The sequence below is a fragment of the Carassius auratus genome, unplaced genomic scaffold (assembly GCF_003368295.1).
Source record: "Carassius auratus strain Wakin unplaced genomic scaffold, ASM336829v1 scaf_tig00027603, whole genome shotgun sequence".
NCBI classification, from domain to species: Eukaryota; Metazoa; Chordata; class Actinopteri; order Cypriniformes; family Cyprinidae; genus Carassius; species Carassius auratus.
Window position 1 is genome coordinate 463,261 of NW_020525608.1, and position 20,971 is coordinate 484,231.

Consider the following 20,971-nt stretch of genomic DNA (forward strand, 5'->3'; position numbering starts at 1 on the left):
CATTTCACACAGACAGAGTGGCTGTTGCAAAATGTCATTATGTTGCATATTTAAGTGAGTGGCAAACAATTTGTCAGTTTTTGTAGTCTGTGTATTGTGTTTAATGTGCAAAAATCAGTTCTGGTTTGAGTTTCCAAAAAGCTTCGCAAGCCTAAAAGAAGTTCGTAAAAATTATCGTACGATTGACCTTAATATATACGGTCTGTTTCCCAAAAGCATAGTAACACATAGTAGCACTTGGAAATCATTGTAGAGTGATCTGGAGTAATCGTAAAGACCTAAGTGCATCGTAAGAAGACAGATTTATGCAGTCACCTGCAGGACAATCAGCAGATTACACCTTCAACTTGATTCAAGTGCAATGTGATTATAATATAAGGGCTTGATTGTGCTTTATTGTACACTTTATAACTCGTTTTCTTTCTTTATTTTTTATTAATCTATAAATAAATAAACTAAAAAGGCCAGGAAAAAAAATAGAAATACACATTTAAGTTAAATGACTGAAACAACAACAACAACAACAACAAAAGAATAAAACTAGTAAGCAAATGCTTCAAAGACTCGGAGGGACAATATGTCAATGGAAACCAGCTGTATTAGACCCGGAAATAACATCTCACTCTCTCTCTCTCTCTCTCTCTCTGTACTGTACTATATAATAATTAAATTTAAATTAATTTATGCATTTAGCAGACGCTTTTATCCAAAGCGACTTACAGTGCATCCAGGCTAACATTTTTTGAGAATAAAAATGTTTAACCTGTGTAATGAAAGCACTGACAATGTTTGGACAGTCTTATTGATTAAAAGATGAGATGATTAATTATCCATTTAGCATTATAAAGCATTATCTGTTTTTATAATGAGCATATCTTAATACACTGCTGTACTTTTAATAAGATGTGTCTGCATAGACTTATATACTATACTTCTGCATTGGCCCATTTATTTTTTATGTATATATTTATAAACGCATAAACATAGTTTTATTTCATTATATATTATTATGATATAGTATTTTAACTATCCCTTTTAATGTTGTTTATCATGACAATCTTTAAAAATGAACACAACTTTTGTGAATCCCGAAGCTTATGCACCATGGTCACGTGACTTTAAATTTTTCCATGAAAGTTTGAGTTAGAAATAAACGAGTTTGCAAGAGCGTGATCATAAACACAAATGAGCAAGTAAAAACCGACTTGTGAGTAAAAGAGTCAACCTCTGAAGCCGTACTATTGCTCATTAAGCCACTTATTAGAATAAAAGCTTAAATTAAAAATAAATCAAGAGTGGTGCATTACTGTATGACGTTGATTAGAATAAACGTGATCGTGAGCTTGTCTTATCAGAACCTAGACTAGACCCGACTTTGTTTTTGAGAGATGTTCGCATTCCTCTTCTGAATACAATTAAGTAACACTACGAGGCGCTAGATCCAGCATTTCGGATTTTGAGATATTTTATATATATAAATATAAATACCTGACCATGTTTCTGACTTGTTCATACTAGAAATGGAAAGTAGGTTTAATTATTTAAACCACATCAAGAAACAAGTTAGAGCAAGTGTGCAATGCAGAAAAGGGAAAGAATTTATGAACATATTATTTATATATACTCATCACCGTGTTATCCATGAGTGAATGAATTAGTGGAAAACAATCTGAAATGCAGCAACACTCTTAATTGAGGCAGAGCTGATTGGTGTGAGCAGATTGTTCAGTAAACCTCTTCAACAAATCTAATCTAATCACAGATGACATTTGTTCCAAACCAAAAATACATTATATAAACAATACAAACAAACTACCTTTATCTCCAAAAAACACCTAATAAGCAATAAAGTGTTACGGTCTTCATATATTTTCATAGTTGAAGGTTCCCAGTTTTTGTAATAGCAAAATGATGTGAGGATACAACAGCATTATGCATCAGACCAATGCAGCTCGATATGAAATCATTATTAATATTAATCATTTACTCAAAGGCACATTAAATGAGTCAATAATAGTCATCATTGTGAACAGTATGCAATATAAGGCACTACAGCTGCATAGAAACTAAATGCATGAGCTACATATGTTTATCCACAATAAAATATATATATTTTTAGGTTATCAGTCATCACATAAAATTTTAATACAGGTTTATATATCAGCTTACTTTTTCAGCATTGAACAGATCCATTTGATCAACTAAACTAAAGTAACATTTAATAGACACAATAAATCAAAGCAATACAGTTTTTTAAATAAATGATGTCTAAAATGAATTCAAAACAAACTTCAGATTAGGGACATACAGTAGGAACGATTTTATGTGAAAAAGAGGGTTATTTCTTGAAGAGATAACCACATGGCTCAATGTAAACACTTTATATGTGCAGTTACTGATGATGCTGATAGTGTGAGTGAGTTCACTGGCTCTCGTGAACGTCGATGTCGGTCACACCGTGCACCTGCGACAGCTGTCTGCAGTCCAGAGACGCCACCAGCTTCCTCTTGCCTGCTATCAAGGGGACGAAGTGCTCCGTCACCGTCACATTGGCATGTTTGCCCACATCCCTGAGAAAACAGAGAAAGAGAAGAAAAGAAAGAGTGAGATTAATGCAAACATTCACAATACAATAAAAAAAACTACTTCAAAGAGTCATGAGCAGAGATCTGAACTGAGTGCAGGTCATTCACATTTAATATGATTTAAAGTATAGGTTTTATAATTATTATAGTACACTATTATAGTGTTTATTCATATTTGGAATTAGCTTTTAGCTGTTTATTTCAGTTTGACACCAAAGCAACTTTTGTCATTTAAGATTTATTTCAATTTAAGTTTTTGAATATTAGGTAATTACATTTTTAAATTGTATTTTATTTAAGCATCATTCTGATTACCAGTGGATCCTGTCTGAATTTCAATCATAATAATCCTGTTGGGAACTTTGTTCTTTGGGATCTAGATTTTATGTTGTGTTTTGATCATGTAAGAAATTCCCATTAGGATCCTTCAGGATTGTTTCCAAACGTTAGAACTCCGAGAGGAATCCTGCACACATTCCGCTCAGGATAACTCTTACCCCACTTTGATGGGATGGAGGTCTCTCAGCCCGAGTCCTTCCACTCGGATGACCACATCACGCAGAGTACAAGGAAGAGGATTTGTGAATGTGATCTTCGCAGATGTCTCCTTGCCCACATATGCCTCTCCGATAGACTACAACAAGAAATTAAGGATATTTACAAACCATCTCTGTTTTGAGAAACCAGAATTGTGTTCGAATGAACTGCACAGTGGTAAAAAGCGGAAGTTCTGGAAGTCTCACCCCGATGTGGAGATCAGGTGTTCGGAGCCTAAAGCTGGTCTGATTGGCCAAAACCTGCTGGGTCTCAGTGACCCGTCCTGACAGAGTCAGCATGAGCGCGGCCTGGTCCACCAGCTGATCCTGATACTGTGTGTATGGCAGCACCCAGTCAAGAGTCTTCTCTGGAGGACGTGAAATAGACACAAAGAGATCATCAGCAATGTTTATGAGCTTTACACATAAGATGTCTATGTACTGTAACATAAATATATTATTAATTTATAAAGATATACATTTGTTTTATATTGCTACCTAAAATTAAACTAGAAAAGTAGTTTTTCCTAAATTAAATATAAAAAACTATAGAGGTGAAGTGATGCGAGTAGCGTGCTAGTACAGTGTGCACACTGGTACAGTGGTGCGAGTAGCGTGCTAGTACAGTGTGCACACTGGTACAGTAGTGAGAGTAGCGTGCTAGTACAGTGTGCACACTTGTGCAGTAATGTGAGTAGTGTGCCAGTACAGTGTGCACACTGGTGCAGTGGTGCGAGTAGTGTGCTAGTACAGTGTGCACACTGGTGCAGTAGTGAGAGTAGCGTGCTAGTACAGTGTGCACACTGGTGCAGTGGTGCGAGTAGTGTGCTATTACAGTGTGCACACTGGTGCAGTGGTGCGAGTAGTGTGCTAGTACAGTGTGCACACTGGTGCAGTGGTGCGAGTAGTGTGCTAGTACAGTGTGCACACTGGTGCAGTGGTGCGAGTAGTGTGCTAGTACAGTGTGCACACTGGTGCAGTGGTGCGAGTAGTGTGCTAGTACAGTGTGCACACTGGTACAGTAGTGAGAGTAGCGTGCTAGTACAGTGTGCACACTTGTGCAGTAATGCGAGTAGTGTGCCAGTACAGTGTGCACACTGGTGCAGTGGTGCGAGTAGTGTGCTAGTACAGTGTGCACACTGGTGCAGTAGTGAGAGTAGCGTGCTAGTACAGTGTGCACACTGGTGCAGTGGTGCGAGTAGCGTGCTAGTACAGTGTGCACACTGGTGCAGTGGTGCGAGTAGCGTGCTAGTACAGTGTGCACACTGGTGCAGTGGTGCGAGTAGTGTGCTAGTACAGTGTGCACACTGGTGCAGTAGTGAGAGTAGAGTGCTAGTACAGTGTGCACACTGGTGCAGTGGTCCGAGTAGCGTGCTAGTACAGTGTGCACACTGGTGCAGTGGTGCGAGTAGTGTGCTAGTACAGTGTGCACACTGGTGCAGTAGTGAGAGTAGTGTGCTAGTACAGTGTGCACACTGGTGCAGTGGTGCGAGTAGTGTGCCAGTACAGTGTGCACACTGGTGCAGTGGTGCGAGTAGTGTGCCAGTACAGTGTGCACACTGGTGCAGTAGTGAGAGTAGCGTGCTAGTACAGTGTGCACACTGGTGCAGTGGTGCGAGTAGTGTGCTAGTACAGTGTGCACACTGGTGCAGTGGTGCGAGTAGTGTGCTAGTACAGTGTGCACACTGGTGCAGTGGTGCGAGTAGTGTGCTAGTACAGTGTGCACACTGGTGCAGTGGTGCGAGTAGTGTGCTAGTACAGTGTGCACACTGGTGCAGTGGTGCGAGTAGTGTGCTAGTACAGTGTGCACACTGGTACAGTAGTGAGAGTAGCGTGCTAGTACAGTGTGCACACTTGTGCAGTAATGCGAGTAGTGTGCCAGTACAGTGTGCACACTGGTGCAGTGGTGCGAGTAGTGTGCTAGTACAGTGTGCACACTGGTGCAGTAGTGAGAGTAGCGTGCTAGTACAGTGTGCACACTGGTGCAGTGGTGCGAGTAGCGTGCTAGTACAGTGTGCACACTGGTGCAGTGGTGCGAGTAGTGTGCTAGTACAGTGTGCACACTGGTGCAGTAGTGAGAGTAGCGTGCTAGTACAGTGTGCACACTGGTGCAGTGGTGCGAGTAGCATGCTAGTACAGTGTGCACACTGGTGCAGTGGTGCGAGTAGCGTGCTAGTACAGTGTGCACACTGGTGCAGTGGTGCGAGTAGTGTGCTAGTACAGTGTGCACACTGGTGCAGTAGTGAGAGTAGTGTGCTAGTACAGTGTGCACACTGGTACAGTGGTGTGAGTAGTGTGCTAGTATGCCAGTCCGAACAAACCCAAGCTCACCTTCCTGTGGGTTCAGCTCCACATTAAGCGTGTCCTTCTTCACGGTGTCCTTCAGGACGCCGGTGTAGTACATGACTGCCACTTGGCTGTGGAGGGTGGTTCTGCGCGGCTGAGAGCTGCTGTTCTTCACCACGATCTTCAGCTGAGCGTCTCCTCCCATGCGTGGACCTTCTCCCTCCATCTTCACCTCCACCTGCACATCATCAGCAATGGGACTGGAGTAGACGTTGGGTTTAGAGCCATAGCGACAGGCGGTCTCCACTGCGATACGCTCCTCTTCTGAACCTGATGTGACACATTAAATAAGATAATTATACTGTATGTATCCTACATATTTCAAAATGTTTTCTTTTGTGTTGAGCAGAATAAAGGTTTGTGGGTGAGCAAACATTGAGAGAATTTTTAGATTTGGGTGATCTGTCACTTTAAGTCTATTTTCTTATTTGTTTATATTTTGTGTAGCTGAGTAACTGAGACGATGCTGATCTTTTTTCCTGTTGGTGAAACTCGGTGAATTTTAAACTACCCATTCAGAGATAATGACAGGTATTTTGGTGAAAAGGCTGAGTGATTACGGCAGAGGAATGTTAAGCCATTTATCACTGGTTTAAACAGATATTGTGTGCTCTTGGCTTCCTCTGTCCTGGCATTAGAAATCACTTCTGCTCGGTGTTGCTCTGGTAAGACAGCATCGACTAAGAACATGAGTTTAACTCCTGATTGTATGGATGAATCTCACAAAGAAAGGTTATATTGCTCCCTAAAAAATTTAATAGAAAAAACAAACAAACTTCAAAATAAAATAAGTTTTATTAAATTTTTTTTTTGCCAATAACACAATTTCTTTATGTATAATAATGTCTATTAAAATAAAGATTGTTATTACAAATAAATTAAAATAATTTATATAAAAAAGTATGAACATATACGAAAATCATTTAATTTAATATAAATAAAATATTTTAAATATTAAAATAACAATACATATTTTACAGTAATTCATTTAGAGAACAAAAATAAATGTATTTATATTATAATGTATTTATATGTACATATGTGCAATATAAATAGTCATTAATGTATAATGTATTTCAATGTATTTATCGATATCATGTATATTAAGCTATAACAAATAATGTAAAACATTAACAGTTGTGTATATACTGTAAATTAATAAATAAGGTGTGTGTGTGTGTGTGTTTACAGTTTTAATCCAAAGTTGGATGCTTTGTTTCTTATATATATATATATAAAAATACTAATAAATCGTTATTCGTTATATATCAAATCAATGTCTTTAGTAGTAATTTGACATTTCTTCACAGCTTTTGTGAGATTCACTCATATTACAATCTATTTATTTTTCTCCTGGCATTTGGATCTAATAAAGGAAACTACACTAGTTCCCATACAAGTGTTCTCATGATTTTAATAGCATGTGATTTCATCATTATATATACATTGGGCCTGTTGTATTACGCAATATTTAATCAGGGCTTCTTCTTTGACAGCTATAATCTATGCTTCCTGTGTTTCAGGTTGGTACAGGCAAAACAAGATACTGAGATTGATGTCTGATGTGTGTTTCTCACCTTCAGGATATTTGTAAAGGTGTGTGATGTCGACACGTTCGTCCGAGCCCACAGCTTTAGTGCTGATGCAGTGGCCGACTGCTTTCTTCTCACTGTGGATCTGCTTGAAGGTGCCATCCAGGTTCCTCTGCCAGTAGATCTTATCACTGTTCACCTGCAGCAGAAAAAGCACAAGCTTTCAGCAGAAACTCCTTAAAGAGACGAGTCTGTCAAGATATATACAGGCTTCAGGCAGCACGTCAGGACCGGCCTGTTCTGAAGCACATTCACATTTAACAGCATCCACAAGTCTCTTAACTTCTGCACTGTGAAGTACTCCGAGTAAAACAGCACATTTCAAGAGAAACATGAGAGCAGGGCGATTCTATCCATTATGAATAAAAAAAAAAACCATAAGAACAGATGATGTCCAGTGTTGATATTAAAAATCACTTTGGGTAATCAAATACAGCTGAAATTTAATAAAATATAAATACAGTATTAGATGAAAAATGAAGCAATCTTAATGTTAACTAACTGAAAGGAAGCAAGTTTAAGCTGCAGTAGAAAAATACTCAAATAAAACATCAATTACTGAAACTAAAAATAGAACATGAAAATGAAAATTTATCTAAATTTTTATAAATATTATAATAGTAGTATATAAATAACACTCAGATAGAATATTTATCATATAAGAAATACATAATTACTCAAATATAGTGAAATCCAAGACATCCAAAAAGGAAAGTTTTGAAGAAATTAGCAAGTGCAAGTTATTATATTCTAATGAAAAAAAAGATGATGAATTGTGCACAACCGCATGAATATAAAATCATAGTATTTTCTGGAAAAACAAGAAGTTGCACATGAAAATAAGTCACAGCGTGTCAAAATTGCATGTCATATTTCAGAAATAATGTAAAACAGCTGTAAATAAAACTAAAACTAAATCTTTACAAATATTATAAACATGTATTTTAATTCTTACTACATAAAAAGTCCCTGAAATGAAACTATATTCAGGAACAGGAATTATATAGAAATAAATACACATTTATTATAAATAACAAGTCTAAATGTATTTCTTATATTAATAACAGATTTGAATATCAGTCGCTTTGGAATATAAGTTTCAGTACGTTTCATATTATTTTAAAAAGTGGATAATATTCCAGAAAAATATAATGGGTAAAAAAACTGGTACCTGTTTTCTAAAATAATTTGCAATGAATGTGCACTTTGACATTTGATTTATGTAACATGTACGTTTCTAGACAGAAAGGATGTGAATGCATCTTCTATGGCTGTTTATATGAAGATAATTTGATGTGTCTGGCCTCACCTCAGCAAAGACGAAAGGGGTGTCAAATTTAAGGTAGACCTGTCCGGAGCGAATAGCGGCCAGTGACGCTGGGCCACAGCGGAACGTCCCATAACTGGTCTCCTGAGGTGTGGAGTCCACGGCCTGCCAGCCGCCCAAACCAGGAGGCAGATCCGGACGGGCCATCCAGCAGTCGTTCCACACATGGAAGTTCCTGCAAAAGAGAGGAAATCACAGGAATGATACACCACTACAACAGCATGAAACTATTTCATGAAAATGAACAAATCCTCACCACACAGAGTCCGAGTTGAGATGATTGATTGGTTCCATATTCTCATCTAAATACACATCTGTTGTCAAGGACACATCCGTGTCATGTGCAGACTGGAAATTAGTTACAGAACGGGTAGGAATACCTAAACATCTCAATACTGGGACAGATAGAGAAAGAGAGCATGAGTTTAGCCATTCTTGTAAATATTCACTAGAATAATATACATTTCTGTTCAAACTTTTGGAAGAAATTCATGCTTTTATTCTACAATGATACTGCACACTTTGACTTTAAAGAGTTATACAATTAATTTCACCTAAACATTATTATTTCTTCCCACTGAATTATTCACTGAACTTTTGTTTGATTACAGTAGGTCTTATTTACTGTGACTCTATAAACAGCAAAAAAGTAAAAATGGGGGTAATGGGGTGGCCTACACTTCTGCTGTCCAATCACAGTCGCTCTCTTTTGTGTTTTTGGGCTTGATGATATTGTGTTGACTGATGCATCTTCAGAAAGCAGCATTTTCAAACGCTAGATACATCTAGCACTTATCTGTGATTTTTTATTCACTGTTAATGCTTTAATATTAAACTCTTTAAAATCTCAAACAAGAACCGTTAGTGGTAGGTAGAAGAACGTCTGAAAATCTAAAGAAACTGTTTCCTCTATAAAGACCGGAAAGATTCCATGGATGTTAAAGCTTCTTCATGGAACCATCAATGCCAGAAAAGAAATTTATTTTCTAGAGTCTCTATGTCTACAGCTGGAATCCTGAATCATTAACCCTAAGCTTTACTGCCGTACACAAAGCCAAGCGGAGACTGTTATCTGTTCACACACACACACACACACACACACCTGTGGTCGTGACCCCAGAAAACACCCAGCACTGGCCGTATTTGACGGGCGTCCCTCTTTCTCTGTGGTACTGCCGGAGGATTTCAACACTTCCACTCCAGGCCGTGGGAGACGTCCCGCCAGCGTAATCCCCCGACCAGTTTCCCTCCAGAACACCAAGGTCATCCGGAGAATTGATCTAGAAGGGACAGATACATTCACTAACTATAATCAGGCTCTCTTCACAGATCTGTTCCAGCTGTGTTGCTGGATGTGTGGCACTCACCATGGCAGAAATGACTCGGACCACACTGACAGGATCTCCTCGTCCCGAGGGAGGAACATCGCTGTTATCCAGCACAAACAGACAGGCCTCCAGAATCCCTTCATCAAACTTGATATGAGAGAGAGAGACAACCAGGTAAAATCACAAGTCTAAGCATGGCCCAAAATTCTGGTTGCAAAGTTGCCACACATTTTTGCTATTTTGTAAGCACAGTAATCACATGGTTTTATTTCCAAGCCAGTCTACAATTATATCATAATTGATTCCAGATTTACTGTAAATTTCACATATTAACAAAATGAACTGTGGTTTGGTGAGATGACTTTTCCTGTCTAAGTGGGCAGTTCTTGTGAGAATAAGTAAAAAAAAAGCTTCATGTGTTTGTGATATACATTTACATTTAGTCATTTAGCAGACACTTTTATTTAAAGAGACTTACAAATGAAAACAATGGAAGCAGTCAAAATCAGCATGTGGTGCTTAAAAAAACTAAATAGAATTCATGTTAAAACTATTAAATACTGTTTTTGATTTTTGAAATGATTTTTGAAATGAAGCTGAAATAAAAGTAAAACTCAGAAATTAAGAATTAGAAATGTTGCACGGCCAACTAACTGAAATACATACATTTAAGTTGAACTACTAAAATTACAAAAAAATGAAATAAAAATTATTAACAAATTTAATATTAGTATTCCATTCAAGTGAACAAAATTACTAAACGTAACAAGGAAAACACTATTTATATGTGTGTTTGTGTGTGTGTGTTTTAATTGTTAAAACAATATGAAAATAACACTGACCAATATAAGTATGTGGTGTAGATACAGAAAAATAACAATCATTACATTTTCTTTCCATGGCAGATAAAATAAGTATTGCTGTGAAATTATCAGTTCACTGATCACTGGTAGTTTTTGTCAAACATTATGTTTTATATCTCTGTTCTTTTTTGTATAAGGTTCTCACAAGGATTTGTCCACTAGCATGTTTTTCCCAGAAAGTGCTTTATTCTGCTTTATTCTTAGTGCATTATTCATCTTCGCACCTGGCCGAAGTTCCACGTACGAGCTCCAATCTGCTTCTCAGTGCCATAGTAGATTCTCCCAGTGTCATTTAAGACGTACTCCTTCAGCTCTTTCTCCCCCTCCATGTACACCGTGTCCTCTGAAGAGAGACAGAGAGTCATGAGGGACCATGAGCAGACAGGATTTATTTCGGTGGTTTGGGTCATTTTAAATTAAATTTAAATTGCAGTGATGTCATCAATGTGAGCCACAGCAGGGCATCTACTGTGCTCTGTTTTCATCAAAAGCTCTGTGTTCTGGGGGTTATTGTCTGAACAAGAGGGGAGGTGCGATCAAACGGGAAAAGGAAAAAAAAATTGAGGCATAATGTAACGGAAATGACTAGAGAAGATGCCAGACGATTGAAAAGATTACAAAATGAATGGAAAAGTGAGTCATGCAAGAGAAAGTGTATTGGAAAGAGGCCAGAAAGAGTGAAGCATTGAGACAAAAAAACACAGCAGGCTCATACATACTTTAGTTTATGAAGGGGATTTTATATACTGGAAATTATTTTTTTTTAAAGATGTAATCATATTAGTTTTCCTTTAACACAATATCACAATAAAATCAGCATATGTCCAATTTTCCAGTTTCTGAAACAGGGTTGGTATTGCTATTTAAAATGTATTAAAGGTATTAAAAATAATTTACTTTATTGAAATAAAGCTGAAATAAAATGAATATAAATATTAGATGGAAAAATGTCAACTTAATGTAAACAAATGTAAAAATAAAAATAAATGTTGTTTCAAGTTTAGTACACTGAAATTACAAGTATTTTAAAATAAAAATGACAAATAATTAAATAAAAAGAAATATAGTAATAAATGAAATATTTGAAAAATTAATAAACAAAAACAATTACTAAAACTAAAATTAAAATGAAATCTGAAAATAATATGAGTCTTTATTTTTTGCTTTCTTGGGAAAACATTTTCTTAATTTATTATTATTTATTTTTTCCCCAGTTAATCTTTTGTAAAATCACCTTAATTAATAAAAGCTAGTTCCTAATGTCATTACTCTCCATCATTATAAATGGGAAATCTAAATAAACAGCAGTAAATATTAGGGATACATTTGCTAAAGTTATAGAAATCTGTATGAAAATACCAAAATAACAATGTATGATTTAAAAAAATAAATATTCCAATTAACAAATTTACATCCACTGAGAAATGCTTAACTTTACCTCTTTATTTGAATCTGCTTAAGCATTCTCTACATTTTATTGAGTAAATAATCAAGTTATGTCTAGTTGAAGCCAGCTACACCCAGTTATTGAAAGATTGTTTAAATGAAAACACATTCTTGCAGAGTTCACAGTGTTTTGCAGAGCAGGAACGAGCCAGCAGCTTTCAACAAAAGCACAGAGCATAAAAATTAGTGTTATAAAACAAAACAAGCTGAAAAAAAGAAAAGAATGAAAGGAAAGAGCCTGGAGTGAACAAGGGGCCAAGAAGGGAGAGAAAGAGAGCGGGAGAGGGAGGATATTTGACATGTGAAAATCCAGATGAGGTGGAACTGTAAAAGAAACATCAGGGAAAAAAGCAGAGAGAGAAAAGTTTTACAGTGCTTGGAGTGAAAGGTGTTTTGGCAGACCTCTCTTTCCTTACAAAACATCTCTGGCATTCAGTGCAGGAAGGAGGGCAAATCCTAAACCACCCGAGAAAACTAGCTTTAAACTATTAGACTAATAAGGACTCAAACACTTTGAATCAATGCAGAAGCATGTAAAAAAAAAAAAAAAAAAAAAGTTATTTCATTATTATATGCATTAAATAAGTTCTTATTTATTTTGATTATTTATTTATTTTATATAACATATAATAATATATATTTATTTATTTTGATGAGCATTTCTATTGTTTGACTGATTATTGCATTGTTTTATCTAGTTCATGATTCTTATCAGATGCAACACCATAATGAGTCTACATCGTGAAACAGATAGTGATCACGGTTTAGACAGATCTTTTAAGAGAATCAAAACCATACAGAAAGAATGACTGTAATGAGCCAGCTCTTTCATCTAAAGTAATTTACAGTGCATTCAGGCTAAGAGTTTTTACTGAACATGTGTTTCCTGGGAATCAAACCCACAAACTTGCACCGCTGACGCAATGCTCTACGACTGAGCCACAGGAACAATGTGAACTGTAAACACTTTTTCAAAGCTGCTTGACAGAGATGATGTAAAAACTCTTGTAAGGACAAGATTATTTGCGAGTTACAGCCAGTACCTGCAGACAAGCAGCTGCTGGAAGACATGGATTACAAGAAAACCTTCATTTCTCCTGAAGACTGACGTAAGTCAATCGGTTGCAAATGCAAACTTGCAGCTTCATGTTATTTTGCATTAATTGTTGCCTGTGCAATATTACAGGCTGAATATATCAGAGACGTGCTTCAATAGAGGTGTGCATTGGCTTCTTGTGAATGAATGAGTTCAGATAAAAGAAAAGTTTAGAGTCATCGTCTATCTACGCAAACTTGATTTCATACATCACTGCATGTGGCATAACATGATTAATTAACATTGCAATCTCTGTGCTGATGAAACCGCAAACTTTGTCAATAAACATCATAAAATATATTCTTAAGGTAAGACGATGTGGTTTCCATAACTTTCAGCTTTCAAACAAGTGGAAAGAGGACATCTGAAATAAACATTTAAGTGTTTATTTTACTGCATTTTATCTATTTGCATCTGTAGATTTAAGTTTTTCATTGAATCATCAGAATGAGAGTTCAAACAGCTGATATTTTAGCATTAGTTTGAAGATAAAACATCTTGATTGATTAGTTTCTTACAAACATGCAGCTTTTCATTAAAGTCGTTCATTGTTGAGTGCTTATTGTGATGTTTTTATCAGCTTTTTAGACTCTCATTCTGACGGCACCCATTCACTGCAGAGGAACCATTGGTGAGCAACTGATGCAGTGCTACATTTCTCCAAATCTGATGAAGAAACAAACTCATCTACATCTTGGATTGCATCAGGATGGGTACATTTTCAGTAAATTATTATTTTTTTTTTTTGTAATATATCCTTTGAAGTAAGCTTGAACTTTATTATTCTTACCTTCACACCAGGGATTGAAGAGCATGTAGAGGTCTTTGTCGTGGTCATGTGTGCTAGTTTCGCCCGTCTTCAGGTTTTGTGTTGTGATGGTCAGCTTGTACTTCCCGATAACAGCAGTGACGGGGGAGTTGACAGAAAGCCTCACCCTGTTGTCCTTCTGCTCCACCATCTTTGCCTCCCAGCGTTCATCCTGGAGCTCGTCCACCAGCGGTATGATGATGTGTGTCTTCTTCAACACCTGCGGGAGAGACCCTGCATGAAGACATCACACATATGGGTTAAGACATTTTCTGAATTTTATTTAAAATACTAAATAAACTAAAACTAAATATAAAGTAAATAAATTCAATTGATATCAAATATACAGACTTAAGATTTCACTCAAAAAGAGAGAAAGCCAAAGAAGTTAAATAAATAAATAAATACATACATACATACAGTTTAAATATGTATAATGATTCTTAGACATATTTATTTGTTATAAAAAACTGAAAAAGTCTAGATTTAAACCAGTTTTCTTGAGGATTTTACTGCACTGAAAGTATACATTCCTGAAATCTGACCATATAGTTCCTGAGATTTAACTTCGTGCTCACCCGTCTTCATTTCCAGGTGAAGTTTATCTGTGTTTGGGTTGAAAGGTCGTGAGAGGTCGAGCTCTATTTGAAAGGTCTGTCCTCTGCGGATGATGAGCTGGTCACTGTTGTATTGATCCGTGTGATGCTCCGTCTTGTTCCGATCTGATTTCTCACTCAGCAGATCGACAGAGCGCACTGCTAGAGTCAACTCTGAAGAGAAAGAGAGAGAGAAGAAGAAAAAGATTGAGTTTGAGAAACTTCAGCTGAAGTGTATGAAAAGAAGTCTCAAATCTCATCCTCAGACCGAGCTCCTCACCGTCCAGCTCTGTATCTCCGTTGAGAGTCGGTGGAGTCGGTCTTTCTTTCTCTACGTCCCCGGGAGCCACACCATCCACGTCACCGCTCACATCATTCGAGCTGCTCTTTCTCCGGACACAACATGGACAAGCTCTCTGAAACCAGTGCCAGCATCCGCTCTCTTTCCTCGCGATGGACCCGCTGTGTTTCTCTGAGATGGCCTGGCCATTGCTGGCAGAAACACCATGAAAACGTCCAAGAGCGGCGTTATCTCGGATTGATAGTCTTTGTCCTGGCATCCTACAAAACATCATACAAAATAATTAGATGGAAAATAGTGTAAAGATTTGGAATCCGCACGCAGACAATAAATATTTAGCAATTCATTTATTGATGATGATGTGAAGCAAACACAAAGAGAACGCAAATGTGATTTTAAAACTAAGATTCATGATGAAGGACAATCAAAGAAATAAAGAATTGTTACTTTATAAAAACATTTAAACTGATGTTTGTTTGACATGCACATTTTATATGAAAGAGCATGACAGATGTGCCCCAGATTGCCATTAAAATATATGTCAGTAATTATTCCAAAATGATCAGTGATCACTAGCACTTTGGTACAGAAAATATTGAATGAAAAGGAACAGAAATGCTGACGTTGCATGTGGATTCGTTCCCAGTGACTAAATAAACAGCCAAAATGAGAACCACGTGTTTCCTCCAAATGGCCTTGTGTTCTCCATCTTCTCAACTTGTTTTCTTCTGTTTTCTCAAGACTTTTCTCACAATCACCAAATTCCATTTGTGAGACATATTCCTTTCAACTAAACATAAACCAGACATTCCTCTGCATTACCTTCTCAACAGAGAGTAGATTAAATGGACAGAAAATTGAGACTTTTAAATATTCTTCTCATCAGATTTTCCTCTTCAGGCCCCAATAATCTCACTTTTAAACTTCTCAAACATTAACTGTTTTATTCTTTTGTGCAGAAGCCAGCAGACAATGATAAGAGATATTCTGAGATCTGTATGAATGTATGTTAACTAGAGGTTTTCATTGAGTTCCCCACCCTGTCAAATCATAGTGCTGTACTAAATTCATAAGCAGAATCATGCAGTCAGTATCCAGCTTTAAATGTGCTTCTTGCCAAAGCATAAGAAATTATTCGAATGAAAAAAAGCATCAGCTTTTATTATGCAACATCTATGCTTAAGGCATATCGAGCAAATACATAATTACAGAATAACTGTGGCTTGTAAACGTGGTTTTCGTTTCTACTCCAAATACAGAGACACTAAAAGTGTTTACTTTCTATGTGGCATCTCACAGAAACCGTTATAGTTTTTATGATCATGGACGATAATCTTCAGAACATTAAAACTTGGAAAAACCTCCCAAGAATTCAGCGCATTACAGACACATTTCTTCACAGAACAAACAGCGAGAGTAACACAAAAACAAATAAAAAGTTTAGACTTACTTTTTTTGTTTTTTCACGATATTCTTAGAATGTTCTTCAGATATATGTATGAGTTTCAAGACTGCACGCGAACAAGCTCGCAGCAAGTAGAAACGACACTGGCCAAGTCTCGCCCAAATCCACCCCCCTCGCCATACACACACACACACACACACTCCCAACCCACCACATTATAATTTATGGGCAGTTTAAGTCAATTTGTTGTTGTATGTGAGCTATGAGTCAAAAAGAAAAATGTCAAAGTTTAAATTAATTTCAAAGTTTTAATCAGGGACACAGAATTGACTGTACATTGATCACTGCTGAATGCTGGAAAAAAATAAAAAAATAGAAACTATCACAAAAAATACAATGGTTTCCACTACAATTATTTCAAACATTACAAACAATCGACTTTTAAAACCATTTCCAATTTTTTTTTTTTCACAAGTCACCAATAGAAGGTGATGGTCAACAGTAGAGACCCACTGGGTATATTACAGTTTCTATTATAACCAGTACAATTTCCTTTTATAACAAGTAAAACCATTACAAATTCTGTGATGGTGTCTGTTGTTTTTTAAGCATGGTAAGATTTGGTATTTAATTACTTTAACATTATGAATATTTCTTACAATATAAATTCTTCCTCAATTCATAGAGCAGATATGACTGGTTTATTGCAGCAGAGCAATCATATTTCCCTTAAACCCTAATAATAGTGTAAAGGAAGTGAAACTGCAGTGTTCAGGCTTTACGGCACCTCTTTCATACTGGCTATGTATTTTTAAGTTTCAAACCTTGCCTTTACTGAGGGGTGTAAATGTTACTTAAAGGGATGGTTCACCCAAGAATTTAAATTCTGTCATTATTCACCCTTATATCTTTCCAAACCTTTAAGACCCTCGTTCATCATAATTTTATGAAGCTAGAATACTTTTTTTTACATCAAAAACAACATGTGTGTTTGTGTCATGGGACTCTCAAAAATGGCGGAGGACAGTGACGGCAAGTAATTAACAACAGAATTAACGGCAGAATCATTTTTGGGTTGAACTATCCCGTATAAGTACCACCACGGCATAAGAACACGCAGTGTGTATCGCACTCTGTCAAGTTATTATTGAGTGAAGATTTTTTATCGTTCTGTTATTCAGGTTGTGGCATCGTTTATGGGAAACGCCTAATCATCGAAACATTTGTGCAAGGCTACTCACAGCGCTTGGTCACGTGTCGCGCAGGAACGTTTCGGAACCAAAACTTACAAATTGCTCACGGTTCCGGTTCTTTTTAAAATACAGAACCGGTTCTTGTTCTCGGTTCCCGACCCTAGTGCTGGATGATGTCACCAATTAGGCCAACTTCTAGTTAGAAGACAACCCTATCAGACAGGGAGTGAAACACATAACTCCAAATTTGATTTGATAATATCTTAAAAATAAGCTTAATTAAACTGTTTTTCTTAAAAACAACCAAATTAATAAAAAAATATATATTTATTTTAATATTTACAATATATTATTTCATATTATAATATAAAATATTATGTGCTACTTTATGAATAGAGTATCATCAAAATTATCACAGTATAAAAAGCCACAATAGTACAAAAAACAAATATTCATAATGATAATAATATTTTTTTGATCAAATATTACATTTTGAATAAAATCTATAACTGTGCTAATATGCTTAACATTCTCTAAATATTTTATTTATAATTATAATACATAATATATATATATATATATATATATATTTTCATAAAACAATGTATTTTCATTTTAATTGAACAGTTAATAAATATGAAAGCTCATGTGAGCTCTGGATCTAACATATATGATGCAAACAATTTTTATTTTTTAGGTAAACTATATACCATACCTTCCAGTATTAACAATACGTATTGTTGTAATTTTTAAATATATTGTGCCATGATATATTGTAGTCAGAATATTAAACTGATTATTTTTCTATTTCATTCAGCAGAATGATGAAGGTTCTGCTGCTGACTCTTGTTCTCGTCCTGATCTTGACGAATGGTGGGTTTTGTTTAAAACCAAACTGTTTTAGATCACAATCTTTATCTAAAGAGTTTGATCACTTGAAGTGTCACAAAATTAATTGTTCATAATCAGATGTTGTTTAATCAGCCTAATAACTGTTGTAGGATCTGCCCTGAAATGTTATAACTGTGTCCCCGGCTCCCCTGGAGGAAGTTGTGTGACCACTCAGGAGACGTGTGGCTATAAAAAAGACACCTGTGTGTCTGCCAGATTCACTATCGCTCCCTGTGAGTTTCCTAGTATTATAACTGGATTTTGCACACACACACACACACACACACACACACACACACACACACACACACACACACACACAATTAAAAATAAAATAATGTATAAAAATACTTTTACAGTGAAAAATAGATCAGCATGGTCGAATAACCTCTTTTTCTTATATTTTCTTATCCATTCCTCTAGATTCTTACTTCCGGAGGTGCATTAGCATGGCAGCCTGCATCATTCTTCAGTCCAGTCCCAGTATTAAAGTCAGTTGCTGTCAGAGGAATCTGTGCAACACCCTGGTTATTAAAACCCCAAAATCTCAATGCATATCAAACCATAAGTGAAAAACGATCCAAACAGTGGCATTTCAGTAGTGCATGTCACACATATATAAATTAGTAGAGTTATTTACTAATGCAAGACCATTCATAGGCTAATGCTGAGTTATAGGATCTTACGTGCAAATTAATATTAAGGTGATTGTTTCAGCATGGGCACTTTTTCATATCTGTATTCCATATTCATACTAAAGCTAACAAAATGCTGCATTAAGGACATAATTTTGCTACGTCTGTTCAACATTTGACCTGTGAATTCCAGTCTGAGTGTTTAGTTCATTTGTCATGCAACAGATTCAGAATAAATACATTGTTCATAAATGACTCTTCACTAATGTGCATTACTTAAAGAAAATATGAATACTGTGCTCAATATAACGAGTAAAATAAGGATGGATGTAAATACAGTACTGTTTGATTGATGATAATAAATAATTATTTCTCAAGTCATAATTCTGACTTCTATTCTGACTTTTTATTTAATAATTACGTACATATAAATTTTTTCTTACATGGCGAAAACTTAAAGGTCAAGCCACGTGGACTGCATTGTGGGATACTGTGCTTTGTTGTATACTGCACACTTCTAGGTTATTCTGTGCAAACATAAAATTCACACAATATACACATATACTTACTATGTAGCCTACTGCAAATCTAGTAAAAATAGCATGCATTGAATCACTTATACTGAATCCAAAACTGTCCTTTAGCACAAAGAGTCATTTAGAGCAGTAAATAGCTCATGAGGGAACTCTATTCAAGGTCAGTGGTTCTACTGAACTTTTTGGGATGTGTCAGGATGGTCACCCTAATTCTGTGAATATTCAACTCCTTGGTAGTTAACTCAGGTTAGTTATATTAAATTACACTGCTCATGATGATATATTTCCTAACAGCTTTTCCTCAATAGATTTTTGTTCACATAAAAAAAATAAGACACACCTTCATATAATTCATCCAGATTACATATTTTGATTTGACTGCTTATTTATTTTCCACTACAGTCTCTATGAATCAGTAAATGATGTTATTAACCATCACAGCCTCTGTACATTATGAAATATAAAAAACAGAAATGAGTGGCGAACTTTTACATATAACAGTGTGCCGTCACTATTCTCGCTTATTTCCTGAGCTCCTCCAATTTATCAGAGAGAAGTTGTGTAACTCACTGTCTTTACGTCACAACTATGCCATGCTTCTTTGCCCAGTAATTTTCCCTTTTAGGTCATAAATAGCAAGATATTTCCAATATAGGGGTGATAATTAGTATTGTGTAAAAATATTATTATTTATAAGAAGAGAGAAAGAGTAATACAAGTGGCATGAGAAATGTGAAACTGTAATATATTCTCTCAGAAAAAAAGGTACATGGTGGTACAAATAATGTTCCTCGAAGAACGGTTTTGTACCTTTTTAATAATTGTACCCTAAATGGTACAGGAAAGACCTCTGATGATACTGTTTGGTACCTTTTAAGGTACAACTGAAATGAAGGTACAAAATTGTTCTCACAATAAGGGTACATTGAATACCTGTCAACCTTGATAGACAGCTCCCTTATTATTACATTTGCAAATAGCATACAATCTCTGTGAACGAAAATGATTAAATAGTAAAGATATGATTAAAATATTTAAATGAGTTTATACAACTGTCTTAAATGTACATTATCATAACAGTTCTGATAATAGTGCTAAAAACATGTGAAAACCACTAGGTTTTGTGATATTTATAAAACAAAATACATGCAGTTTTTATTATAAATATTTTAATAGACAATCATGATGAAATACATTTATCATTGGTATCCACGCAATTTGTCGTTTGCTTTCCTTTGCAATCCGACCAAATTACTGTTTCATGCACGATTGGTTGCTGTGTTAAATAATTTGCATAGCAACAAGACACTGATTGGTCGAATTCGGCAGCGCTGCTGCAGCCGTTACAGAATTTTCTCTGTCATTACGGAGAGAGCGGGAAGAAGCACTTCTGAAACACACGTCCAGGCATTTTGCTTGTCTTTTTCGACTTAAAAGCTCAAAAATATTAAGAAAGTGGATTTAAATGATTAAATAGTTTGCAGATG

The 20,971-nt window shown here is 36.0% G+C and overlaps 2 protein-coding genes across 2 annotated transcripts; one reads left to right on the forward strand and one right to left on the reverse strand.

Moving 5' to 3' along the window:
* Positions 1-951: 951 nt before the first annotated feature.
* On the reverse strand, positions 952-15,098 carry LOC113079300 (protein-glutamine gamma-glutamyltransferase K-like). The gene is made up of 13 exons (XM_026251547.1): positions 14,804-15,098; positions 14,506-14,697; positions 13,910-14,161; positions 10,802-10,920; positions 9,754-9,861; positions 9,489-9,666; positions 8,643-8,781; positions 8,369-8,561; positions 7,045-7,198; positions 5,453-5,737; positions 3,329-3,489; positions 3,083-3,219; positions 952-2,570 (listed from the first exon to the last, which is right to left on the reverse strand). The coding sequence occupies exons 1-13, from the start codon at positions 15,096-15,098 to the stop codon at positions 2,423-2,425; spliced, it is 2,361 nt and encodes a 786-aa protein (XP_026107332.1). The 3' UTR covers positions 952-2,422.
* A 3,066-nt stretch (positions 15,099-18,164) lies between these two features.
* On the forward strand, positions 18,165-18,885 carry LOC113079313 (CD59B glycoprotein-like). Its single transcript, XM_026251560.1, has 3 exons — positions 18,165-18,295; positions 18,424-18,546; positions 18,737-18,885. The coding sequence occupies exons 1-3, from the start codon at positions 18,244-18,246 to the stop codon at positions 18,883-18,885; spliced, it is 324 nt and encodes a 107-aa protein (XP_026107345.1). The 5' UTR covers positions 18,165-18,243.
* Positions 18,886-20,971: the final 2,086 nt, after the last annotated feature.

What these genes read in the sequence shown, in the direction of transcription:
- LOC113079300 (XM_026251547.1), bottom strand. Translation starts at nt 15,098, where the DNA reads ATGATGTTTTGTAGGATGCCAGGACAAAGACTATCAATCCGAGATAAC. An exon ending in TTCTGGGGTCACGACCACAG is followed by an intron (nt 8,782 to 9,488) that starts GTGTGTGTGTGT and finishes TATCTGTCCCAG; the next exon opens with TATTGAGATGTTTAGGTATT. An exon ending in CACCTGATCTCCACATCGGG is followed by an intron (nt 3,220 to 3,328) that starts GTGAGACTTCCA and finishes TTCTTGTTGTAG; the next exon opens with TCTATCGGAGAGGCATATGT.
- LOC113079313 (XM_026251560.1), top strand. Translation starts at nt 18,244, where the DNA reads ATGATGAAGGTTCTGCTGCTGACTCTTGTTCTCGTCCTGATCTTGACG. An exon ending in CGTCCTGATCTTGACGAATG is followed by an intron (nt 18,296 to 18,423) that starts GTGGGTTTTGTT and finishes TAACTGTTGTAG; the next exon opens with GATCTGCCCTGAAATGTTAT. An exon ending in CAGATTCACTATCGCTCCCT is followed by an intron (nt 18,547 to 18,736) that starts GTGAGTTTCCTA and finishes CCATTCCTCTAG; the next exon opens with ATTCTTACTTCCGGAGGTGC.